This window comes from Caloenas nicobarica, chromosome 1 (genome assembly GCF_036013445.1).
Source record: "Caloenas nicobarica isolate bCalNic1 chromosome 1, bCalNic1.hap1, whole genome shotgun sequence".
In the NCBI taxonomy this organism is placed as follows: Eukaryota; Metazoa; Chordata; class Aves; order Columbiformes; family Columbidae; genus Caloenas; species Caloenas nicobarica.
The window spans coordinates 2,979,629-3,006,122 of record NC_088245.1 but is presented as its reverse complement, the minus strand read 5'-3'; the positions used below and the strand labels follow the sequence as shown (position 1 = coordinate 3,006,122).

At 42.1% G+C, this 26,494-nt stretch overlaps 1 protein-coding gene across 2 annotated transcripts in view; it reads right to left on the bottom strand.

Annotated features, from left to right (window-relative positions):
* Positions 1 to 6,970: 6,970 nt before the first annotated feature.
* CHCHD3 (coiled-coil-helix-coiled-coil-helix domain containing 3) overlaps positions 6,971 to 26,494 on the bottom strand; it is a 147,870-nt gene continuing 128,346 nt past the window's right edge. The window contains exons 7-8 of one of the 2 annotated variants that reach the window (XM_065655404.1): positions 12,942 to 13,077; positions 6,971 to 7,696 (exon numbers count right to left, since the gene is read on the bottom strand). In XM_065655404.1, the coding sequence (XP_065511476.1) occupies positions 7,670 to 7,696; positions 12,942 to 13,077 (163 nt within the window). In that variant the 3' untranslated portion in view covers positions 6,971 to 7,669. The remainder of the gene's footprint in view (positions 7,697 to 12,941; positions 13,078 to 26,494) is intronic. The other variant, XM_065655411.1, reaches the window with a different exon arrangement.

Below are 26,494 nucleotides of genomic sequence, written 5' to 3'. Positions count from 1 at the left end.
TACACATGGATTTATTCTGCTGTCTGGTTCCTTGGTAACAGCAAACCAAGCTGCAGTGGCAGCAATCAGCTTCATTCTAAACCCCCAGAAGTGCCACAACGTCAGATTAAAAAGCTTCCATTTAAAGAAAACAAAACAAAACAAAACAAACACACCACGACAACAACAAGGCAAGACTTGATAGTGATTCATAATGACGCTGTTTTACCGTCTCCCTAATGCGCGCACTCTCCATTCAAGGAAAATGTACTACGGTGCATTGAGTGAATGATTTTGCAAGGCTCCGTGCCACAAAACAGCACGCTCAGGTCAATGGGCAGATCCCAGAACACACGCGGCTTACGGTAAAATCATCGGCAGCTGCATATTGCCCGTCCTGAGCGCCTGAAGTGGATCTGCAACCACCTCCCGCTTTACTGGAGGCTATTTAATATTCTCTCACTGTTGACACTCTGCCTCTCCGCCGCTTCCTCTCGTCTGCGGCTTTCCCCCAAAACCTGCAAGAACAAATCACACAGGCACAGGTTTGCTGCGGCATCCCCTCGCTGCGCCTCCGAGATGGTAAGTCGAGACCAAAGAACAGGAGCTGGGAGATTTCCTTCCTCTTGGGTGCTAAAGAAAGAAGGAATTTGCTGACTAAGTCACCACGTTACCATCTATCTGCTCCGGCCTCCGCTCGTGTGTCCCATGCTCAGCATTTCTCCAGCATTTCACATTAGTCCTAATAACAGCAACAGGATCAGCTTCTAAGGAGTAAAACCACAAATAGAGATGTGCTCTGTTCCGTTTGCCTTTTCTGTGCTCCTGGAGCTGTATTTGGATCCTGTTCACAAACTCCTCCCTGCAAAGCTAATTTTTCCAGGCAAAAGCAGAGATGTTAATTTGTCTGCCTGTTTCCAGGATTATAGAATCGTAGGAACAATTTGGATGGAAGAGACTCTCAAGATCACGGAGTCCAACCATTAACCCAACACTGGCACTAAACCATGTCCCAAAGAACCTCATCTACGTGTCTTTTAAACCCCTCCAGGGATGGTGACTCCACCACTGCCCTGGGCAGCCTGTTCCAACGCCCGACAACTGTTTCTGGGAAGAAACTTTTCCTAATATCCAATCTAAACCTCCCCTGGTGCAACTTGAAGCCATTTCCTCATGGAAATGACCTCAAGGTCCTCAAGAATCAAGAACCTTAAGCAAAAATAAAGAGATGAGACCTTTCCCTACCCACAAACAGTCGCTTGCTCTCAGACCTTACCCACCTCTGCAAGTATCTCCTTTATAAAACATCAGGCTCTGATATTTAAAGGCAGCTACAGTAGAATATAGATTTCTTGTTTGCTTTCTTTTTAAGAAGAGTCAGATTAGAAGACATTCAAGCTGACTTTGACCTTTTCAAAACAGCCCAAGTGTTAATAATATTAAAACAGAGGGGAAAAAAAAAACCCTCACTACCTGACAGAAGAAATGAGAGAGATCCAGTAAATTCTTGTGTGAAGTCCAGCCAAAAATGTTCTTCTCCATTAATGGGTCTTCAGCACCTCATCTCCTTGCCTATCGTTATACTTCTCCCACTAAACCCTTCGCAGACCTAAAACCTGCCACGATCAAACAAACCTCCGAACACCTTTGCAAGGAGAAGACCTGGTTTAAGGAACGTGAGAACAATTTCTTGGTATTTGGTTTTATGCAGGAGTGGAGAAGTGGATTCCAACCTTTGCCAATTCCCCTCCAGCTCTGCTATTTCTATATAAGCACCAGATGAATGCGAAGAAGAGTTTGCTTAGCTTGCAGTTCACTTGGGAATTTGATCTGCTTCTTGCAGCTCCAGTGCCATTTCCCAAATGAGCACTTGTCGTTTGATCTGTGCAGTCCCCCTCGCTTGGGGACACCAGGGACAGCTGCTGTCCCCGTCCCCCCATGGCATCTGCAAAGGAAGGAGGGACGGTTTTCCTGGGCAGGGTGGTCAGAAAATAACTGTGGTTTCATATGACATCTCAACAGAAAAAAACCCCTCACCTCCAGCTGTCGACTTGCACCCCAAGCTGGTAGAAACGCCTCCATCAAACCAGCAAGACAACCCATGGTGAGGGGATGTGGAGGATCTGATACAAGGAGCGGTGGAACAACCCTCATCTCTCAGGAGCAACAATGACATGGGGACACCTCAAAATGGTCACCCAAAAAGTGCCCCCAGCTCTCTTAACAATATATAAAGTCTTTGTAACAAATACCACATCACCACTGGGCTTCCCGCTGCCTTAGGTCCTCTCCTGACTACAGCACAAGAACTTCTGGATGTTACCAGAAGGTGGATCAAAAGTTTTTGGGCACAAGACCTCGGAAGGGACCTCTGGAGATCACCCAGTCCAACCCACCTGATAAAGCAGGTTCACCAGAGCAGATCACACAGGAATGTGGCCAGGCGGGTTTGAATGTCTCCAGAGAAGGAGACTCCACAACCGCTCTGGGCAGCCTGGTCCGGGCTCTGGCACCTCAAAGGAAAGAAGTTTCTCCTCATATTCAGATGGAACCTTCAGTCTGTGCCCATTGCCCCTCATCTGGTTCCACTCTCTTGACATCCACCTTAATCCTCTTGATATCCAACCTTTCCAGGTTATTTTTCCTCCAAACCATCCCATTCTCAGCAATATATCAGGTGTTACCTCGCATACAGGAGGGCGAAGGGTTAACCCAGGGGGGGTGGCTGCAGCACCGCAATTCAAGGTGCTCCCTCCAGCACGAAGGCTGAGTGTTCTCTCCCCAGCAGTTATTGGCTTGAGAGAGAATCAAACTAATTACCTTAGTAATTACCAAACTAATTACCTCTCTAATTACCCAGCTCCTTTGTTCACACGGAGCTGACTGGCTCAGTGCCCCATGGTCTCTGGGAACCTGCCTGGCTCTTTTGTAATGACCTGAAGATTCAGGTCCTCTTCACACCATGGTCCTCTTCACACCACGGTTCTCCTCACACCAGGTTCAGGATGTTTCCCTCTTCCTCACGGAGGGGCAGATGCTGATCCTGGCTAGTGAACGCAATTTTGCATTGCAGTGACCGTTTTCTGCCAGGCAGACCAAAGTACCTTTGCTATGCGGAGGTTTCTCTGGTGAGAAGATCCTCACCATGCTGATGATCAAACTAGAGATGCACTTGCCTCCAGGCTCTGTTTGATGCTGCTCCCTCCGATGAGAATGGCAGCTGAGAGCAAACGGGAAGGTGACTTGAGATGACAGATGTTCCCCCCCAACACAGAGCTGAAAACAGCAGAGTGGTCAGCCAGCAAAACCCAACGTGAACATCAAGGTCAAGTCCCCACTCCAAATGTACTCCCTCTTCATTTCCAGACCTCTACTTGAATCTTGCCTTGGGCTCTCAAGAGCCAGGGTCTGGTAGTCACTCATCGCCCTCCTGAACTTCCATGTGACTGGATCCTCAGCCCTGAAACAGCCTCCAGCTCTTTAAAGAAAAATCGTTGTTCTTAAAGCAGGAGGACAAATGGTTTCATTAATGCTGATCGTGACCTGTAGAGGATTTAGTGTGAAGAGATGTTAGAACCTGAACCTTGAATCCTGGGGTCAGTTTGGGGCCCCTCACACCAAGAAAGGCCTTGAGGTGCTGGAGCGAGTTGAGAGAAGGGAACGGAGCTGGGGAAGGGGCTGGAGCACAAGTGTGATGGGAGCGGCTGAGGGAGCTGGGGGTTCAGCTGGAGAACAGGAGCTGAGGGGAGACCTTCTGATCTCTGACCTGCCTGAAAGGAGCTTGGAGCCAGGGGGGGTCAGGCTCTGCTCCCCAGGAACAAGCGCCAGGACCAGAGCAAACGGCCTCAAGTTGCGCCAGGGGAGGTTGAGGTTGGATCTGGGGAACAATTTCTTCCGCAAAGGGCTGTGGGGCATTGGAACAGGCTGCCCAGGGCAGTGCTGGAGTCACCATCCCTGGAGGGGTTGAACAGATGGAGATGAGGTTCTCAGGGACGTGGGGTAGTGCCAGGGGTGGGTTGGACTTGATGATCTTGAGGATCTCTTCCAACCAAAATGATTCAATGATTCTGTGAACACAAAAGGACCATCCTCATGGCTGTAGGATGGAAGCCCACCTTGCACATGCCCTCTCTCCCTCCCTCCACGATCCCCCCTCTCGTGTCTTCAGCCAACTTACACCCACCACTTGATGAAATGCTATGGGCTGCAGTGTGTCATTAACTGGCATGGGACAAATGCCTGGTGATTTCAGGGTCCTGTAAATGACATTAAGCACAGTGGGCAAATGACTTGTCACCCTTCGGTTTTCTCTGTCTCTGCTACTTGGGAAGCAAGGCTGCCTTGCTCTGTCCCTGCGGGATCTACCGCAGTGAATAGCTGGTTTTGCTTAAGCATCTCCCAGACTGTCATAGAATAGAAAGACGAATATAAAGAAAACACTAGAAATAATCTGTTTGCCCTACCCCAACCTGTTCAGTATTTGGAGCTGGAGGGAAGACCTTGTGTAACAGTTTGCAGAGAAGAATATTGTCTAGAACTTCTGAAACTTTGGAAAGGAAAATAAAAAAGGATAGAAAAGGGAAAGGCTCCCCTTCCTATCGCTTCCTCGGCTTGAGAGATGACGTGGAACTCTGTCAGACGGAATCCACCTGAAACTCCATTCCCTTCTTTAGATTCTCTCAAAAAAGGGCACAGGATCTGAAAGAGAACAAAGCAGTGGCCATCTGAGCTGTAAAATCTATCCCAACCTACGGCCATTTCCATATTAAAGCTAATTCCAAATATCTGCTTAAAACTGTAATGCAGAAACATCCTAATAGGTGAAAAAAAACCCAGCACTGCAAGGTTATGTGATCTGTCTCAGACATGCACAACTCCTGAGGAAAAGTCTAGTATTTGAAAGAGTCTAACGCTGCTAAATTACAAGAGAGCAGGATAGCGGTGATTATTTTGACACCGTTGAAAGACTTGTGATTTGTCCTACCGACACCGAGCAAAGAACAATGAAAAGCTTTGATTTAGCTGTTAAAATACTGCTTTTTCATTTAAAACCCTATGTAAAATTGCCCTTCGGTTATAGCTGATCGGAGCTTGTGAATGACCAACGGGAACATTTGAAATTATTCTCTACTGTGGGTAGAGAGTGTCATGCTAACAGGTGGACTCGGTGATGTTAAAAGTCCTTTCCAACCTAAAGGATGCTATACCTATATATATATCATCCCTAGAGAATATAATCTCTATCATCCCTTCTGAGATCAGGATCCATTAAGCTGAGTTTAAATCCTCAGTTTGGCAGTGAGTAATCTTAGAGAGATCTGGTTATTTCTGAGAAGGATGGAGACCTCCCCGCAGGTTTTACAATCTAAAAAAAGAGAGAAAAATATTGAAATGCAGCTATAAGGTAGGTTTTGACTGGGAGAACATTGTCCAAAACCGACTAGATCCAGCACTTTTCCTCCTTCACCCCAGTACCATAAGCTGCAAACACTCCTCCTGTTTGTGCTCTTCCGATCCTACGAACCTTGCTTTTTCTATATTTTTTTAAAATATCATTAGTCCAATTTCAAAACAAAAGACAGCAAATGTCTCTATTTTATGCAGACCTACTGCTGATGTCCAACATCACCTGCTAACTCTGTTTTCAAAAGAAGCGTGTCCTGCTTGACGTCCGCACCAGCAAGTGGGAAGAAGGAAGAATCAACAGACCGACAAGAGGACCAGGACGCAGGAACACAGAAGGAGGGGTGGCAAAGGCAGAAAAGGTGACAAACTGAAGCTCATTCCAAAAACATGCCGCTCCATTTTAAAGGCAAAAGGTGTCCAGAGTTTGGACAACTTAAAACCTACACCCTGTTTGCTGCCATCGGCATCCCCCAGGCACCAGCAACACGTGCTCGAGATGCCGCTGCTGATGATACAGAAGATGTTTAAAGAACACAACATCTCGAATGAAGCCTGAAACACGGTTGGAACAAAGCAAGCACGACTGAGTCCCATTGCTCAAGGCTGTCAGGATGGGAAACCAATAAACATTTGGCAATAACAGAGACCTTCCTTCCCGACACAGCTCTTCTCCTGATTTTACAGAATCATCTGGCCTTAAAAACGTCTGCTTTTCCTCTACGCTGCGTCTTGCTGCCAATTCGAAGTCTGGCAAGGGTGGATCTGCCAACTTCTTGGCTCTGGGTTACAAAAGAGAACATTATAAAGGAGAATTTGCGAGTTAGCTGATTTGTAAACACTACAGCAAGTCACCATGTAAACATGTCGCTTATGTCCCTGTTATTTCTGTCAAGCAGTTTACCTGGCACCTGATGTTGAACTCCAGGATCTTCCCCTCCTACTGATATTACAGTTGCTTCACAGCTCAGCTTCTTTTTGCAGCACTAAAAAAAATAATTCCTTAATGAAAAAGTACTTGCAAAGCATCTTGATAATTAGAATAGGAGAGTCGCTGGCAATATTTTGAATATGAATGAGATCCACAGGTGCGCTCGCAGTTGTACAGTAGGATGCAGTTCAAACGTAGCCAATTAGAGAAACAGAACAGGTAAATAAACAGCAGAAGGCTCGAGACACATTGCTCATCTGACACTTGCTATTGTGTAAAAAAACCTTTTTTCTAAGATCGCTTGGTAAGCTAAACGCTGCAGTCGCTATTTGAGCAAAAACAACTAAATGGAAGCGGGTACTTGCGCAAGGACAGTTTGCAGCTTTGGGCAGTTTGCCCTTTCATTCATGAGCACTTTCCAAGAAAGGAAAATCTCGTGGTGCATGAATCACGGCACTGTCACGTGGGATCCTTTTAGGTTGCTGTGATGGAAAACAGTTACGTGTAAGTACCGTTCCTGAAATCGAGCTTGGTTATGCATAAAAGTCTGTGCCTTAAAAGCTGCAGCAACAACATCAGCTGGAAAAACATGATTGACACAGCAGAGGGAACATCGCCCGCCTCTGAGAGGTGGAAAGAGAGACTGAAACATCGATCTTGTGCATAAAATATATTTATTGTTGGTAGAGAGAGAGGCATATTCGTCAGTACTTGATAGGAGGAGCACAACAGAATCATTTCATGTAAATAAAGGCCATGTTACAACTTAAGTGTTGGATCATTAACATCATTCCAGCAGAAGGCCCGGAGAGAGACTTCATTAAGTTCCATAATTTGTGAAATAAGTTAAAGTACGATTTATGTCATTATACGTTGTAAGGAAAACTTGAATACAAGCAAGGAACGCGGGCTGTAGAGTGAGGAGCAGCAGCTGCCTGACTCACAAAGTGCCGCCGCGTCCCGGCACACCAAGCGTTACAAACCTGCGCCTTTGACAGCGACAAGTTTTTGAGGAGATTCTACGGTGAAATAGCAGCATTTGAAGGATATTTCCTCTTTCTAAGGTCAGTGAAAGGTTCTTTTCTTTTCCTTCCTTCAATCACCAATAAGTGGATTTTACTAAGACTGAACAGTATCTTCCGATGTGCGATTTCTGATGAAATAAGATACAGGTCTTGGCTTTTCAAATGGTCACACTGATTGAGCCGTGATGGCTGCTGCTCTTGAAATGGCTCTTCCAGTTCTTCTCCTTATTGGTCTGCCCTGTAAATGGGCTGTCATATCATTCTTGGGGGAAAAAATGCTCTTCTGCTGAAATTAGAGTTGATGGTCTTGTGCTTGATTTGGACGATGCCTTTATCCTCCTCTCCCAAGCATGCTCTGCTAAAAAAAAAATATAGTCGGGGAGAGGGAAGAGAGAGGAAAAAACACATATTTCAGTAACTCAGAGTTATTCCAGTAAAGTCAAGGCTACAATTCCTTCCTAGGAATTGAATTTTTTTAAGGTAAAATATAGAACAAGAAACATTGCCAATATGCACATCATCACAGAGACAAGACACAGAGGCAGAATGAAGGTATTTGAGCCATTTGGAATCCTGGAGAGTGGCAGGTATGATTCCTTTTCATCCATCCTTGTGCTGCCACAGGTCTAGTCATGATGTGGCTATTAAAGAAATTAAAATGTCTGACCTTCCAAAGAGATAAATCGTGTTTCCAGCAATTACGTACTCGAGGAAATATATCCTGAAGTCGTACAACACTAAGTGTCTCCCCAGCCGACCTCCATCCTGTCTTCTGAGTCATCATCGAAATCTCAGAAGTCTGAACATGTTGCACTGACCTTGCGCTTCATGGTTGGCCAGAGAGGTGGTGGATGAACCATCCCTGGAGACATCCCAGGCCAGGCTGGACGGGGCTCTGAGCAACCTGAGCTGGTGCAGATGTCCCTGCTCATGGCAGGGGGGGCACTGGGGGAGCTGGGAAGGTCCCTTCAACCCAAATTGTTCTGTGATTCTATGATTCTGTGAATCACTTCCTGTGCGATCAGGCCACCAAGAGCTAGAAGTATTGATTTGTCAAGCAGTCCAAGAGTTATTTCTCCTGCCACACCACAGAGCTCTGCCACCAGAGAGGTCCTGGCCTCTACCACAACAGTAGAGACTTGCAAGGACACTATGTACGGCTCTACCAAGAGCTTCCTACCGCCATCGTCTGGAAATCAATCGTCTGTAGAAATGGGCACACGTGTGGATACTGGTTGTCTAGATCAGTAAGGAGAACAGAAAAGAGGGATCTAATAGGACAGTGACAGGCTAGGAAGTAAAAGCACATCAGAGGCCACCTACGTTCACTGGAGGACGAAGACATTGACCAACTTCTTGCCTTCAAAATGCAGCCAATGGGGAAGACAGTAATTAAGAGTCTCCTGCTAAGAAATGGTAGGAAGGGATTTGATAATTTTGGGGGTTTCTATCAGGAGCAAGGCCAGATGTAAACCTTGAAATCTTACAGGACACCTACAAACAGCTGATTCGAGTATCTGAGGAGTATCTGGCCAGACAGGGCACATTGTCTTCTGAGTCCAGACTGCACTGTCAGAGCCGCAGGGGCTGGGAAAATTCAAAATAAAGGGAATTAAAAAGGTGTCGTCATGTTTGTCTTCAAACGAATTCTCACGGTATTTCTAAAAATAACTCAGTAAACTGTTCAACTAGATCGAGCAGCGTTTCTGCGAGGATTAAGAGATGCACCAAGGGGCGGGACCGTGTGCACGGGAGAAGATGGTAAACGTCCTTGTGATCTCAGATATTCTCCAGAATCAAGTACACACTGACATAATAAAAGGAGTCCCTAGATGCTATAACCAAAAAAAAAAATAAGGGAAAATTTTTTTAGTTAACAAAATCTCCAGTCTTGGTTTGACAGCGTCCCCACGGAGATTTCTGTAAAACTGATGGGGGGTGCTTGAACTGGGAGACTCATTTTTTTCACTGGTATTACAAAACTTGCTTGAAGCCATCGCTGGGCTGAATATTAACTTTACATAAATTTAATACTGCATAAGTTAATGCAGGAAACTCCCCAAAGATCTGAGAAAAATCGTGTTACTTTTATTTAGTGTCCTAAGGAAAGAAATTGCAGGTATTCGGCCAGCACACGTGTATTTGTGCCCACAAAATTTCATCTGCAGAGAACTGGGAGGGTTCCAGGCCTTGCATTGGTTTTCTACATTTTGGGGGTTTTTTACTGTCCTTTACTGACCCTGCCATTTAACATCACCTAAGAAATGAACGTATTTCAAATATTTTCTGTGTGTTTTTGTCACTACGCCAATATAGGTGTGAAGGGAACCTGGTTTGACTCTTCCATAATAAATTTCTTTCAGCCAAGGTAATGCTAAATGGTGGCCATAAAAGACAATATCTTTTTATTGCGTTTCAGTTCAGTGTTTCCAGCTAGATTAATTTTACATATTTTTCTATTAGATTGGAAGATGGTCTCTGGTAACAATACTGAAGCATGGGACTAAAATAATGGTTTTATTCTGACTAGGAAGTGTGATTAAGGACCATTCCATCCTACAAATTAAAATAATGGTTAGAGAACATTTTATAACCAGGCTGCCAGACACCGGCAGCTGTTGGTATCATTCTTTGAAGCACATTCAAATCTCACCTGCCTGCGGAGACTTGAATCCCTCTGAAATTCAATGGTCTAGTGGGAAACTATTGCGCAGACTTCATTAAGCTACAGTCTGGTTGTGCTCCCCTATAGGAATTGGGACTCCCTGTAGCCCAAGGGAAAGAAAAAAAAAAAATAAAATTTTTATAGGGTATTTTAACAGCCACCGTGCCCATATCAGTGGATGGTGGACTGAGATAAGTGATAAAAAGGCCCCTGGATGGTCCATATTAGTGACTGGTCTGGCTGGAGTTATTTCAGCAGTGGGAGCACAAATACACATGCAATCCCAATATCTTCCCCTTAATGGCTCCATTAAGTAGGTTTTTTCTCTCTGCTGCTATTAGAATAAAATGCAAACATTAATAATGGAGTTTAATTTATCTCAGCAGCTTCTCATGACTTTGGGAAAAGATTTAAAGTGGAGATACAACAATGTGTCAAAGTCCTTTGAATTAACAGCTCTCTGGGCCTTTCTAACAAGGGGAGAAAAGGACAGATAGAGACATGAGATTACAGACAGGATGAGAAATAAGGAGCACACAGAAGAGAGGGTGAGATAATTATAAGCAAGATAGGGAAGAAAGAGGAGTCAATAAATTCAATTTATGAAAAGCACAGAGTGTGCTCAGCCTGAGCACAAGTGCCCAGACTCACTGCCAGGAAATCGGATTAGTTCACTTATTTGGTTTTCAATATCTTGGTCTATTCCCTCCAGCAAATTTCCTTCTTTCTTGGGTTCTTGTAGCCGGCATCAGTTAACTTTTTCATTTCTGATTCCGCTATTTATCCCGCTCCTCTGTCTTCCAAACAAGCACAACGCAGTGGGTAATTCTGCAGTATTTTATAGCAGCATTTAGCAATTATTTCAAAGTAACTGTTTGCCTGGACTTCTGGGCAATCAGCGAGTAAAAACAAATAATTACAATTATGCTGCAACACATGGAGGATGAGCTACACAGGACTGATGTTCATTATGAAAAACAATTGCTCCTGCTTGCAAATATTTCCATCATAAAAGGCTTCGCTTTCTCTGTTATCATAAGAGAGAAACCTCTCTGAATTCTCGTCTTAAAGCATGTGCGAAAGAGAATAAGCAGCATTTAGGAAACACTTTTAACTACTTGACAGGCTTGGTTGAAGATCTTCAACGAAAAAGGTGTTTAAAAGGGTTCAAAAACCTAATGCTCATATTTATGCAATTTCCTTTTCCTGCACCTTTTGAACATGAATTAATTCACCCTCATCACAGTCTTCTGAAGCAATTCCTATCGGATACAAACTTTAGTTATTGCTTAAACATGGATAGGAAATTAATCCAAATTTCTTAGTTAGTTTTAAAAATAATATAAAATTATAAATAGAGCAAATTAGCGTTCCAGATGATGCAAGCCACAGTGAAAATCTAGTTGACTACATAACAACCTAATATTATTCACTGGTCTTTTTTCTAAAATGTCTCAAACCCACCCATGGTCCAGTAACTTCAGATTGGGTTTTGGAATACAAAAATCACACTTAAGGAAAACTTAGAAAAAATATAGGCATTCATTATTGTTTGTCATAGTAGGAATTAATGAAAAAAATTGAAATTCAATTTAAATTTTAAAAAATTCAGGTCAGAAGGCCATGGGGAACTGTACAGTTTAGGGATGAAGGGGATGAGCAAAATTTTCTAGACCGCGAAGTCCAACCTTTAACTAATATATTGACAAAGGATAAATCGAAGGAGACGATTTTGAAAGGGACAGGGTGATCTCACTGGCTTTGATTTTTCATCACATGGATCTTCTTTTAAGTTTTCACTGATTATAACAATGTTTAATGGCACAAAGTGAATTTAGAGCTGCCTTCAGTAATATCAGAGCAAGACTGCACCAGTGTAACTGCAAAAAAGTCACCAAGAATGATCACAGACAAAGTCTTTTACATTTTTCTATGGGCAGAACTAACTTGAGTGAAAGTTATTATCATTACCAAATAGTAGATGTGCTTGCCGGGTTTCTGCTAACACATTGGAGCGTGCATCTTCACATGTTCAAATATTAACTCACAGATTAGAGCAGAAATAAAGATCAACAGACTTATTTAAGCAATTTTTTGCATACGCTATAAGCACATTGCCAACTGGCTTCTTTAAGAACACAACTGAGGTCAACATATGAATCTCTCTATATTTGAAAGACGTAAGCTGGTGAAAAAGAATAATATTTAGACATCTGAGCTTCTTTTAACTGGAAGATATACACACCCTGGTTCCCCGAAAATAGGACTTACCCCGAAAATAAGCCCTAGCATGATTTTTCGGGATGCTTAAAATATAAGCTCTACTCCAAAAATAAGCCCTAGTTACAGTTCATTTTAAAAAAGTCATTTTAAATAGTGTCCAGGCAGCTATACATGTAAAAAAGTAAGCATCTTTTGGAGCAAAAATTAATATAAGACCCTGTCTTATTTTTGGAGAAACAGGGTCCTACTATCATTTTTTTATATGCTGCATTAATAAAGTATAAAGGTTTCAATTTACGCTAAGAACCCATACCCTAAGAAAGTGGATAAGAAGAGGGCAAGACCAGGTAAATGGCAGTATCGGACTGCGAGAATACGTAATGTAAAAGAAATTGAGACTTCCAACTGATGAGCAATCTAGTTTGAGACATCCATTCATTCGTTATGACAAACAGCACCACGTAGTTTAATCCTTGTTTTACCGCTAAAACTGCAGATACCAGGAAACATCTGCGAACAGCGACAACTAATACACGAAACAAGAGCTTCCCAAGGGAAGAGATGGAAAACCCAGCGTTTAAATAAATCAAAAGTGGACTCCGCAGAGCTTGGGAGAACACGCAGAGTGGGAACGGTGCCGTAAGGAGGACTAATTGGCTAATGCAAGTGTGTTCTTCATTCCGTTGTGAATTGGGTGGCGATGTTTCCACCTCACCTGTTTGGCGTGGTTGACGCAGCGCAGGTACTGGCTGGCCAGGGCAGAGCAGCTCAGCGTCTCCTGAGCGTGTTGCCGGTAACATTGGAGAATTTTATCCTGCAGATCTGCGCAGATGGGATGAGATTCGTATCGCCTGGGGAAAGAGAAAAAGGACTTTTTGGTTTCCTTCTCAAAAAGGATTCAGGAAAGACACAACTGCTTTATTTTTATTAAGAAGTGAACTAATAGAAGTGAGGAAAAACACTTTAAAGTTATAAAGAAATGCTGTTCGTAGAGCTATTTGGGTTATAAAGTGGGTAGCATCAGACACAAACATCAAGGTGAGCTGCAGAAGTTTGGCTATTAGGACAACAAGTGTCCTCCTGATCCAGTACCTTGGTTCCAGTGGACAAAGAAAATTAATATCCAATGTAATATGAGCACACATCTTTAATTGAAAATCCCAGCAATGACAAAGCTCATCGGACCTCACCCACGTTAGAAAACCAGTCACAGAACCACAGCGAAGCTTCCATGCTCTACAGTCCTATGACCATATCATCTTGCTACGTATAATATTAAATATTGCTCCTGCATACAAGTGAAATCGCCCATTGGGCTGACCTCGAGAATATAAAAACACATCAGCAAATTACACAACCGACTTCTGCGGATCTGATAACAGCTTCTATTTTTGCTGCATCCTCTTTCCTATCACCTCAATTCTAATCTGAACACCAGATGTGCAAATTATTTAGTTTTGGCTTTGTTTTTTTTTTTTTAAATTTTATTTCCTGTATGGCTTCATTACTCTTGCCATCTTTTTGCCCAATGCAATACACATTTTGCCTTCGATGGAAGCCAAAGGAATGGAAGATTCTTCAGTCCGTCCTGTAAAATCCAACTTCTTTTGGACAAAAATCTTGTCATTTGCATTAATCTATAAAACATTATCCACACTGATAGCGCCACAGAATTAAAACGGGAATAAAATACTTTGTTATTTCAAAAGTAAGGGGGCTGGCAAAGTGTTTCAGAGATGAAATAACCATTGCAATTTTAAGGTAACGGGACATATACTTTATAATACTTTTTAAGGTACTCATTTCTACGATAGACAATCAAATCACAGTTAAGCACCTTTCAGCCTAAAGATCAAATATTTCAATGCTAGAAAAAACAGAAAAACACATGAAAATTCAGAGACAACCATTCGCTTTATGTGTGTGAACTAAATACTTAATGCACCTTCCCATTTACCCCACTAGGAAAGCCCAATAGCAGCTGCTCTAACATCCATTCCAGCCCACGTTATTTTTAGTTCAAATAAGGTTGTAAAAAAAAAAAAAAAATGAGACTCATCAGCCACAGCATCCTCAGACGAATATTCTGTTCCTTGCTTTTTTTTTTTGCCAATTGTCCAAGGCAAATCTCTATTTTATTACAGTAAAAACGTGAAATGCGAAGCACAATTCTGTTCCTTAAGGGAACTGACTTCTTGGCAATCACTCAAGACGCAGTACCAAAAAAATAAATTAAAAAATTAAGTTACCGTGATGTTACAGTATACACTTTTACGTAAAACACCCCTCTTACTCTTTTCATTCACTACCATACACCTGTGAAATGCCTAAAACAGAATTTCAGTGCGGTCCCAGGTGCTTACACACGGTATGATGTGAAACTTCCAACTTCTGTAGATTCTTACGGATGAGGATTTTCCCTTAATTCCCCCTCTGCTGATATCAGCAAGCGCTTCAAAAGCCTGTTAGGCATCAAAATGTATGTCCATAAACCGCTGCACACCGCCTGATCACGGCAAGGTGTGTGTCGGGACGGAATACGAGAGGAAGCTCCACGTACGCTCTTTGTAGACCCAAGACTCACAGTGGCGATGATTTAGGCCCAACTAAACTAGAGCTGGTTTTAAATGCCTGAAACGCTGGTCTGGGTTGATAAACCAATACAATAAATGATGAGCTAACAAAAAAAATACGCACAGTGAGCCTAGTTGTGCCTTTATCCATAACTGATTGTAAAGTGACTCCACAGAGTTTCTAAGTCAAGAGCAAAGGAAATGGGCTGCTGTACATTTGCTACATACATTCTGTAAATAAATAAAATAAATAAATTATGTACTGTAACCCACATTAAGGAGCTTTTTAGATTACTTCTTCTCCTTGAGCCATGCTGTTACGTTACATTATAGTTGGACTCGATGATCCCGAGGGTCTCTTCCGACCAAAATGATTCGTGACCATTCAAAGTCCACGTATTATATCTTGAATGCTTCCATGGCCTCTTTATGTTGATGACGATATCAGAGCCCTGTAAGACTCGTCACCTCCTGCCCCACTTACTTCTTTTCATACTATGACTTTTGGCTGGTGATTTTTCAAAACGCTGCCCGTCCTTCCAGGCATCGCAGACCCAATGCAGGTCAATGCCAACGGGGCCACTTCCTTCAAGTCAGCAAAGCCCATTTTCTTGGATTAATCTGTTGAAGGACAGCGTCGTCTCCGTATTGATCCGCTGGGCTTGTTGCGCTCCCCTAATGCACTATTTGCGCTTTTGGGAAAACGCTAAATGAGATTATTGCCTAACGTGAGATGGCCGTAAACCACGTGCTGCAGGATCGCCCGTTCAGGAAAGAAGATGCGATGTGCATTATGGTAACCCCGGCGAAGGGTTTGCGATTGATTTCTGGTTGGTGATGGATGACACGGCTCTCGGATGGATGGTCAGAAACAGCCAACAGCAAGGAAACTCCTTGAGAGGGAATGAAATATCTCCCTAAAAGAGAACTCTCTAATGTTCCTATAAATAAGGGTAATTTTACAGAGCATTTAAGGGTCTGTGGGGCTTGACTGTTTAAAAAAAAAGCTTGTAAGGAAAGCAGGATAGTGCAAAACCAGTAATTATGGGGAGTCTGTAGTAAAAACATGGAGGTTTTAAATACCTGAATGGTTAAAGCAACCTGGTTTGGTACCAGAGCTCATCCTGCTTCGAGCTGGAGGTCCCTTCCCTGAACTATCCCACGTCCCAAGATCTGTGTTTTGGGACACGTGGCAGGGAAAATATCCCATTATTATTATATATATATTTTTTAATCGCTTCGCAATTTCACAACTAAACTGAAGGAAAAATAAAAATACACAACGTAATAGCGAACCAGGAGTGCCAGGGAACCCTGACAGATTCGGCGCAACTCAATAACTACTTTACAGAACCAACACACGCGCGAAATCTAAAACGCCTTTTCTGCGCAAAAGTCAATATGAGCAAGAGCCTGATCTGCGCCGTGCGCCACATGGCACGCCAGAAACGCCGTGTTTTTATTAAGTTTACAATTACTTGATCTGCTTTCGCTTTCCCAGCTGCTCCTCAAGCACCTCAGACGCCAGCAGAATATTTCTGAGCGCCGGAATAAACCTCGGAGGGAGCCGCGCACCCACCTTTTCCATCAAGCTGATGCGCCGCGATCTCATCAAGGTAATAGGATGAAGACACAAAAGAAAATGAGAGAGCGTTTTAAAAAGAAATATTCCATGCTAAAGCACGAAGGGAAAATTTAATGAAGGTAACTTGGTATTCATCGAGCCTCCCTCAAAGAGCATCGCTTATTGTACTCCTGGGGGCTCCGAGAAAGGAGCCCCTTCATGGCATTCAAACAAAATGTCGACTAAAGAGGAAATTTGAAATCGCCATGGTAAGCCTTACAAGTTTTTGTGATAAAACTGACATTCTGACTGAAGGAATCTGAATCGCTGATGAGTTTCCCACTGTGCCGGTATCTGGCGTAATCCCATCAGATCAGGACTTGAGGCGATTGTCATAAAATACGGGGGGAAAAAATGGCAACAACAACAACAAAAAAACCTGAGCGAGCATTACAAAATAATATTGCCATTAGGTGGCCAGAAGTATCCAGGGCTTGGTTTTATTCCTCATTAAAATGCTGACAGCTACCAAAAAGCATCTGTTTTCATTTGTGCAACCCTTCTACCTCCGTACTAGTAAATAAACCAGCCCAGAGATGACCCCCTGGCTCTGAAGCCAAGCGGCACGAGCGGCATCTCTCGGTGTCAAATCTTGCCCTCCTCTCCAAACAGCAAATCCACGTCCAACTTGCAAACCAGGGATGGTCTCCAGCACCTTTTCTTCCCCAGGCCATGCCCGGTGGTGTCCAGGGAAGCGTTAGCTCCAGAACAAACCCCTGTAAACGAACGTGGTACTAATTAGACCCGATGTACCAGCGCTGGAGATGATGCCCTGATCTGTTTTATTTTCTCCTGCTGGTGTCAGAGAGGAGCCGCGCTGTGACCGGACCCCAACTGTGCCACACAACATGCGGAAAAAAGGAATAATAAAGCAGGATGTTTCTTTCCTCCATGTACTTATAATGCTCACAAAGATAAAAACCAACCAATTGACGGTAAAGCAAAAGGAAACTGAGTAAATCTGTGCTCTCGTGACGGGCAGCCTGCTAAGTATAACAGCAGCCTAATGGTTTTCAAGTGCTTTATGAGCAGCCAAGAGGATTTTTAGAGGGATTGGTGGGAAGTTAATAAATTCATGTTGTCTACATTTAGCAGAAATTCCTTCTAAGAACAAGGAACAGAGAAACTCGGTGCTTGTTTGAAACCTGGATGAGTGAGGGGTGGAAAGTGGCATCAGGAGCGTTTTGGAGAGAAATAAATAGGGAGTTTGAAAGAGCAGAGAAGCAGAAATGGGACATAAAGGGCTTCAAAAGTGAAGATGTGTGACTTGCACGGGATAAAATTGATGGAGAAGCAGTAACTAGTAGCCTGAGCTATGGATTTAGCTGAGCAGATGGACATGAAATAAACGTTTGAGACACTTTGCATAGGGTGAGCAAGAACAAAACATAAGCCTAGCTGAGAAAACCTAGAGGGAAGGGTCAGCTCAAAGACAAAGTGTAAGCGATTAATCTAAAGCAGCAGCAGGACAGTGGTATTTTCCACCACGACACAAAAAGGTGGCGGAGAGGGGATTATTCTCTCTTTTTTTTTTTTTTTTTTTTTTTTTTTTTTTTTTTTTTTTTTTTAAGATTACCTCCTCCAAAAAGAGCCACTTCCAACAGCATCTCTGCTGAGTGAATTTGCAGGACTTGTTTACAGTATCGAAAACAGTTGCTAAACAGATAACAGTGGAAAAAAGACAAAAGGGCAAATGGTAATGAAGGTCCTTACTGCTGCACCATTATTTTTAGTTTTTAAATTAATTTACTCCTTATATTAAATTATTTTTAAAAATTGTCTTCGCACATTCAGTAGGTGATGACTTGAAAGCGCATTATGAAACATGTGCAGCACAAACCAAATGGTTCTGTTCTTCTAAAAACCGTTTGGGAAGGAATACGGCGGATCTGATTTCTGAATATCTGCAAGTGATGCTATGAAGCGGTCCATAATCCAAGCGTGCCCACACAGAGCCCTCCAAATTACCGTGTGGGAAGCGCTGCCAGCAAAAGATCAAGCGCAGCAGAGCTGATTCTTGCTTTTATTTACACTTGACTACACAGTGTGACTTCTGCAAAATCTGTAAAAGAACGAATTTGCCTGACGAATCGATGATAAAATGGTGGAAGGGAAGCGCAGTCGTTTCTGCTCTACAATTGAGAATGCTAAATGGGTGTAATATTACGAAATAAATGACTTACGCGGAAGTTGGAATCCAACTTACTCCACCTGCTAATATACGTGGCTTTTGTGCTACCAGTGATCAGCTCCAGTGTCAATATTGCCCATGGTATCTTTAGATTCTTTCGCCTAAAATCCCCGCGCTGACAAACGCAGGCAAACGTTTGTCACCCTCTCATTTATTTCCAACTCTCGCCCAGCCAAACAAAAACCCATTTCAAACATTCTAGCCTTTGAGATTTAGGGATGGAGATGAGGAGGGAAGGCACATCCCAGCGTATCCCCACATTCACATTTAATTACATCTAGAGAGTCCTAAGTCAAGTTCAAAATGTTGACAAAGACCTGGCTTAACAACAAAGACCAGCTGATAGCACTATTGACCTTTTCAGATGCCTTTTTTTCCACCTAGTGAATGTTTCCCACCTGGTTAAACACCTGGGTCAGCTTTTAGCATACGTAGAAACCATTCCTTGTATAGCAACAACTTATTTATTGCAGCCGGGGAGGAAAAAGCACCTCTAAGACTAACGGAGAGAATCTACGATGATCTCAAATCTGGCAAAGCGCAGAAAGACGAGCAGAACTTCAAGAAGTGAGTAATCCCACATTTGCATGTGCAAAGTTATGCACATCCTTAAACCCCTTGTTGGGCTGGAACTTACAACAGGAAGAAATTAGGATAAGGATCAGAGAAGATGTCCTGGTTGTGAATCCTAATTAGACTGACGAACTAGTTGCCAAGGGATGTCTTCAGGCTCTTAGGACATTACATTAGGACTGGATTTCTTCAGCCTAGAGAAAGACTATCGCAAGTGAACATGAGATGGATCTGTGAAATCACCATAGGGAAGAGAGGCATCAATGAGGCTTTCCAGCAGTAGTTTTACAATGAAAAAAAAGAATTCAAGCCTTTTCCAAACAGCGCACAATGAAAAGCTGGTACTGCTAGGGGATACTGGGGTTATCAGAAGCACATTTGGGTTCAAAAGATAATTATATAGTAAAATAAGAGATGTCCATCACGAGATTACAAGCAAAAATACGATGTTTGGCTCAGGAAAGCCCCGCTCCACTACGTGTTAGGAGGTAAAATGGTATCACTGCACACTTCCCTGATTTTTACAGCGTTCCCCAAATATCTCAATCGCAGCTATTGCCCAACAACCCAGAGAAACGTCTGATCTGACCTGCTGTGGCTGCTGATACTCCAAACAGCTTGATAAGCAAGGCATCAAATGAATACAAGACTCCCATCAACCCCAACAGACAAAATCAGATTGAATACTTTTATTTAAATTGATATTAATTGACTTTTATTATTGGAAACCATTACTTGTTTATAAAATTCCCCTCCTGAAAAGAAGAACAAAAAACCCCTTAAAATACAAAGTACATCAACATATTATTCTAGAAATGCACCTTACGCACAGCTGGTCCCTGCAGCTGCAAAGGGAGCCACATGTTGGAATTACCCAAAATCAGGATGCACATTTTTTTTTTTAGCTTAAAGAATAGTTTTTGTTGACTTCCAGGATACTAAAATCAACAAGCACATGGATGATAATGATACAAATTTCAGACTTCTAACAGGGGCGTGCATGCCTTATAGTGTAGAATAAAATAGAAACTACAATCTTTAATCAGCAGAAAGTCTGGAAGAAGGAGTTTTACCTACATGGAACGTATCGTACCCATGTAATGCACCTATATGCTATATATGCTGTAAAAAGAACTTTTTGGTGTTGCACTGATGAAAATCGGCTCCTATCTTTGGCAAGTTAAGAGAGGAAGAAGGATCATTTCAGACACAGATAAATCCATTCAACCGCTCAGTAGAACCAGAACCAAACTAATCCCACCGCAAGAGTCAAATCTGCTTGGTCTGAATTGAGCAAAACCCCCTCCATCTTCATGCATATGTGATCGGCACATCGACGTTTGCATTTCATCATGTAAATTCAGGTCTCAAATTATTTTTAGAGGTTGCACGTGGCATCACTTGAACTCTGTCTCATTACTCCACCCCCAAAAATTATTTAAGACTGGCAAGATTCCACTCGTGTTGTATTAACTAGCATTATATACCATGTAAAAACACAAAAAACATTCCTATTTTTAAAAGGAAAAACTAATTTTGCAACAGTTTGAAACCTGTATCTATACAAAGGTGGCCAAAAAAACCCATTGTAATTTTATCCACTCCAATGGATACTTATGCCCTTTGAATTTTATTCCTGTCCCTATGTTAAATTTTCTACAGTAATGTTCCACCACTACGTAAGGCACACACACATACAAAAGAAAATAGACCTAAACGAAGACCAAAAACCCAAATGAGCAGCATAAACCCAACACACGACGGTGTCGCACATTGTAGATTTATTATCGCCGCTTATTTCCCAAGAGCTGCACAACTCACTTCAAGCTTTGTAAACTCAGGAGTAACACGCTCATCCCAAAATCGTGGTAATAAAATCTTCACAGCACCTTACACTGCTATACTAAAAAGGAAAGAGTTTTCCCTTTATATAGGTGCTATTTAATGTGTTTTAATAAGGAGACGACGTTTCTCATCTATAGCAAAGGTCAACTACTGCACTCAATGCAAAGCACCACAAGATACTATTATTATCCAGCACATTATTGTCCAAGTATTACTCTCTAGAGCAATATATGTTTAACTATTTTCTTCAGCCATAAGAGGCCTGAAAGCCTGTTGCTGACCACAAAAATAAGAGATATTATGAGCAGAAGTAGCATAACAGAAAAAGCAATCGGCAGTTAAACACTTCAAGCACCACCGCTCCTGTGGGTGCCGATGACTTCAGGGAACTGAAGGTTGTAATCTTAAGAGATAGTAGAATAAATGTCAATTTTTCATCCGGGCATGAAGTTATTTAAGAAAAAAGGCTTGGATTCACTCTGATAAGCTACAAAGGCTACGTGCACTTCCCCAGGTCTTGAACGGGGCTGTGCTGAGCCAACTTCTTCAGAAAATACAATCAGCTGGGCTGCAAAAACAATGCATTAGCAAACACGCACGAAGAATAATCATCATGTTCTGAACATGCTGATAATGAGTACTGGATCTTGCTGTAACATATCTTAGTTTTAATGTGCTTTTACAGTGTGTTACAGAAATATTAAAACATAATGCCCCCAACATCCCTTTTAGCATCCTGGTAGGGAAAATTCACCTCTCACCACGAACAAATCACAAACTGAAATTTGAGGGATGAGTTGTAAAGCACGGCATACTTTTTTATTCTTTTCATCATTTTTTCATGATTTTACATTACTTTTCACTGCCAAGCGGTAGATATTTCTGTGGGACTGTTATAAGACACGATGGTACCTGGAAAGCAGTTTAACACCAGAAGGTGGAGGGTATTGCAGGGAAACATCATTGGCAGCTCAAAAAGATCTTCCAAAGGTCTCTCCTTACACATCTGTTGTGTGCCGGCAGCATTAATTAGACAATGGGTTATTTGATGAACTTCAGCCTTATCCAATAAAGTGATTCTGGTTTATAACCTTATCACATATGATTCTGAAGGGTTTTCTTGCCAATGTCTTCAAATAGTTTGGTAGTGGAATCCTTTTTAGTTAAAGCATCTCGAGTTTGACAAACTTTAGATCAACCACTGAAATTTTTCCCAGTTGGGTCACGGCCCTTGATTTCAGCTGGTTCTCACTGAAGTTTTACTGCTAATTGCTGCTAACTGAAGAATTCAACTTGCTCCCGCTGCGGCACATCTCGTTAGAAAGGACGGTACTAGGCTAAGAGAAAGAAAATAATTCTTCTTGCCATCTGCAGATGAAAACTGGTGATCTTTCACCATCACGCTGGGGTTTTTTGTTTCGTTTTTAAGGGTTTAAATACGACACAGTCTAAAATAACCCTTACAGGAGAGCAGTAATAATTCAGGACAAAATACCTCAGTGATGGAAACTGTAACAGAAAAGCAATTTTTTTTCTAAAGACCTTTCCCTTCTCTTCCTCCTAGTAGCACTTCTGCAAGTAGGTAAAACCTAAATGACCTTTTTCATTTCATGGCACAAACAAGAAAGGTCTCCTTTAGGGGTACCGCCTATAAAAACCGGCAGGATCTTATCACGTTCATCCCACCTAGTGGGAAAGGTGAGTCCACTTTAAAGCTAATGTGGAATCAAGTACAAACACCCTACCAAAGGCACTGAGAGCTGAGACAATAATGAACATAATTATAGTTATTGTTTGGTCTACTTATGCCCTATTTTATAACACCACTGCCAGCAGAGCTATTTTATGTGATGTCTTCTTCACGCAGCAACCTTTTCATAAATCAAAGCAAAAGCAATACGAGGCAGTTTCTCCTGCAGCCTGTTTGATAATAAAAGTTAACACTGAACCCTTGGTGTTATCAATCTTCATAAATGTGTCCATGATATGGCAAAGCCCGTTCCATATTACGGCGACTCTGTTACTAATGCATGCACAGGAGCGACCCAATGGCTTAATGGATCTCCTAAATGGCTTGAAACTGGGACCTGCGTTAAGTGGTAAGGAAAGTTTTAAAGGAATAACTGCCTTTCTCATTTCTTTCGATATGCAATAAAATGATTGCGCTTTATAGCTGGTCTAGCTGAAGAAATGTATATTGTACTACAACAGGAATTTTCACGCACAGAGACCTCAGGAAAATGGATATAATGTTCAAGAAACTATGGTAAGAAGCGCAAGTTATCGGTATTTCAGTAGCTCCTTTTAGCAGAGATCTCTGTGACCAAGGATGTTTTATATTCCTAGAATCCCAGAATGGTTTGGGTTGAAGGCACCAGCTCCGGTTGCTCAGAGCCCCGTCCAGCCTGGCCTGGGATGTCTCCAGGGATGGTTCAGCCACCACCTCTCCGGCCAACCTGGGCCAGGCTCTCACCTCCCTCAAGGGCAACAATTTCTTCCTCATGTCCAGCCTGAATCTCCCTTCTTTTAATTTAAAACCACTACCCCATGTCCTGTCGCAACAGGCCCGGTTAAAAAGTCTGTCACTAAGAGCAAAAAGCCTGACAGAAATTGCAAAATTATTTCAGTAGTACACGCATCTTATTAAGGAGAAGGGGTAATGCTCGATCTGTATTAATTTGGATATTATAATATCTGAAAACAATTAGTTTACGGTGCAGATCCAGAAGAAGAGGCTGATCCTGCAGTTTGACCTTCACACATCCATATTGTCAGGATCCAAAGAGCAACCAGAGAGGAGTAACAAGTCTCCAGGTTTAAAATGAAAAGAACTTGGGATAGAGCCATTACTCAGCTTCATCCTTAACCAACCCTCCTGAAAAAAACCACAAAAACCCCCTTTTGTAGATTGTCTAGAGGAATATCTGCAATTTCCCTACCTAAAGGAGCCAAAATATTTAGTAGAGAAGTGTCAGTGACCTGGATTCATTTGATACTGAATTCATCTATAAATAACTTGTTTTCAAAATCTACATTGACCGCGTCGACTGCAACTTTTTATCGAGAGGGTTATACCAATTTTTTGACCAAAGTACTGTGTCTAGTCAAGGCAAAGGGAGAAGAATATACGTGATGGAAGAAAAAAGGACTGTGTTCCATCAGGCCACGCAAGAGCAAGATTTCACTAACGGTAAAGCAGGGTAGACAGAGAAATGGTCTATTACACACAGATCTATAAAGCCTGTCTCGCAAAACCTTTCGATCTCGATATTCTCCTGCTTCCAGTAATGCAGACAGCACAGTAGAGCATTTGCTACGGAATATTATCCGTCTTAACGCACCCTTGACAGGGGAGTCCATCATTATAAACTTTATAGCCCCACACACGGCACTCGAGTGGTTTCTTTAAAGATACACGTATTAGTTTTATCTATTTGGTTCAGTTCCTTTCCCCCAGGCTTAAACGTGGGTTTTAAATGTTTCAGGGCTATACTTTGATTTTAGATTGCGGGCAGATGGATGGAAAGGCAAAGGGTGGTGATAGAGAGCACACGTCTTTATTATTATTTTTAAAATATTGACAAGTTTTCTAATTTCGGGTAGAGATCCTCTATAGCAGCACACAGCACTTGAATTGACAAAACTAACACTCAGCTGCTCCATTAAACGGGGAAAAATTTCTCCTCCTGACCAGCTTCATGTCGTGCTTTTAGGGTTAGAACGTGCTGGGCTTTTTATGCTTTTAAGTGTGCAGCATGGAACATAAATATCAGGCCATATTTACACAAGCCAAAATGTTTTAAAACGCCAAAAGCAAGCCGAAAATATTTCGGAAATCCCGTCTTCAAATTCAGCAGGAAAAGAGTTTTGATTTGCTTAAGAATGAAGCTCATGTTCAAGAAAATTCAAAAACGCATTTATCAGATACTGTAAAAGGCTTTAAAAAATTGGTTAGGATATCTCATGATCGATATAAGTATTTTCTCCTATAAATGTCAGGACGCATGCTTTAAAAATGCAGTGATAACCACTGAAAGAATCAAAAAGCACGTTCAGAAAATAATTTAGCATTTTGCATTGAGGAGTACCGAGAACAACAGGGCAAAATTACAGAAAATACAGCTAGAATATAAGGAAAAAAAAAAAAAATCGGTAAAGGACATGCACTAAATAGCAGCATAGTGTTTTGAGAGAAATAAATAAAACTTGAATTTTCTGCTAGGGAGATGGACTATCTTGTTGGACCCAAGTACTTCCAACTCACCCTTAGCTCTGTGGTTAAATGCACAATAACACCTTATTAAATATCTAAAGGCTCATTTCCTACGAGCCATTAGATATAGAGCCACGTTGTAATTTGGATTTTGCGGTCTATGGGTCAGAGCTTCTGTCTCCTACAACAGGGCAGGTGTAACACTCTGTGTAAAGTGTGTGTACGGTCACATCAGTTGGGCTGCGAGTAGCTGCCGAGCTAATTTCTGATCAATTAATTGACTTCCAGTTGCGTTTAGAGGTGCCCACAGGGAAAGCTTGCTGGAAATTTCAAGCTAAAAAGAGAAATTTTTTTTTTTTTCCAGACGTCTCTTCCAGGAAATAATTTCAAAATGGCCATATTCACATGAGGCAACTGCTGTCTAAAATTCAGCTACCAAAATGTCAAATTTTCCCTGATCAAAAGGGAATAATTGATAAACTATGTAAGTTTGAGGGTAGAAAGAAGACGTAATGCTCATGAGAGCAGGATTCTTGCTGCTCCTCTGTTCAAAGCTATAGGAAAATGTACATTCTGGTGCCCTGGTCAACTTGTAGAGAACGGTACTGCTTAAGAAACAAGCATATATTTTTAAAAAACAAAATTATCTTATACTGGAAGCGCTACTGACAGGATCGACAAAGAAAGCCAAAATATCACTGCTTGATTCTAATTAAGAGGGAAAACAAAAGTTTGGGGACTCTTATAACTTCATACCTGTAAACGAGACCCAAACCAATTAGGTCCCTGAAAAATTATAAACTGTATTAGGAGGAATAGTCTATAAAGTTTGTGTAAAAGATGGCCTCAGTCAAGTCCCCTAACCTTAAGGGATAACTGTATGCACTCATGTCACATCTACACAGGTCCTTTCATTATTTTTACTACAGTAGTACCTAGATGGACTAATTAAAGGTAAATTTACATCAGGCAGCCAATCTGTCAGGCATTCTAGTACATGAAAAAGCATAAATCCTAAGCAGACCTATAAAGGCTTCTCCATGATCCAACATCCACGGAGCATCCGTGTTGCCAGCTGCCTGCTGCACAATTTTGCTCTATTCAGCAAAAAAATCAGTTAATCAAGTGAAACCGGGCACAGTTTGATTTGTTTGGGCCTGGTAGCAGCACAGGGACAGCGAAGGAATGAACTTGCACCTTTATCACAACAGAGGAGCGATAGCCACGACTTGATGATGCTGTTGTCACC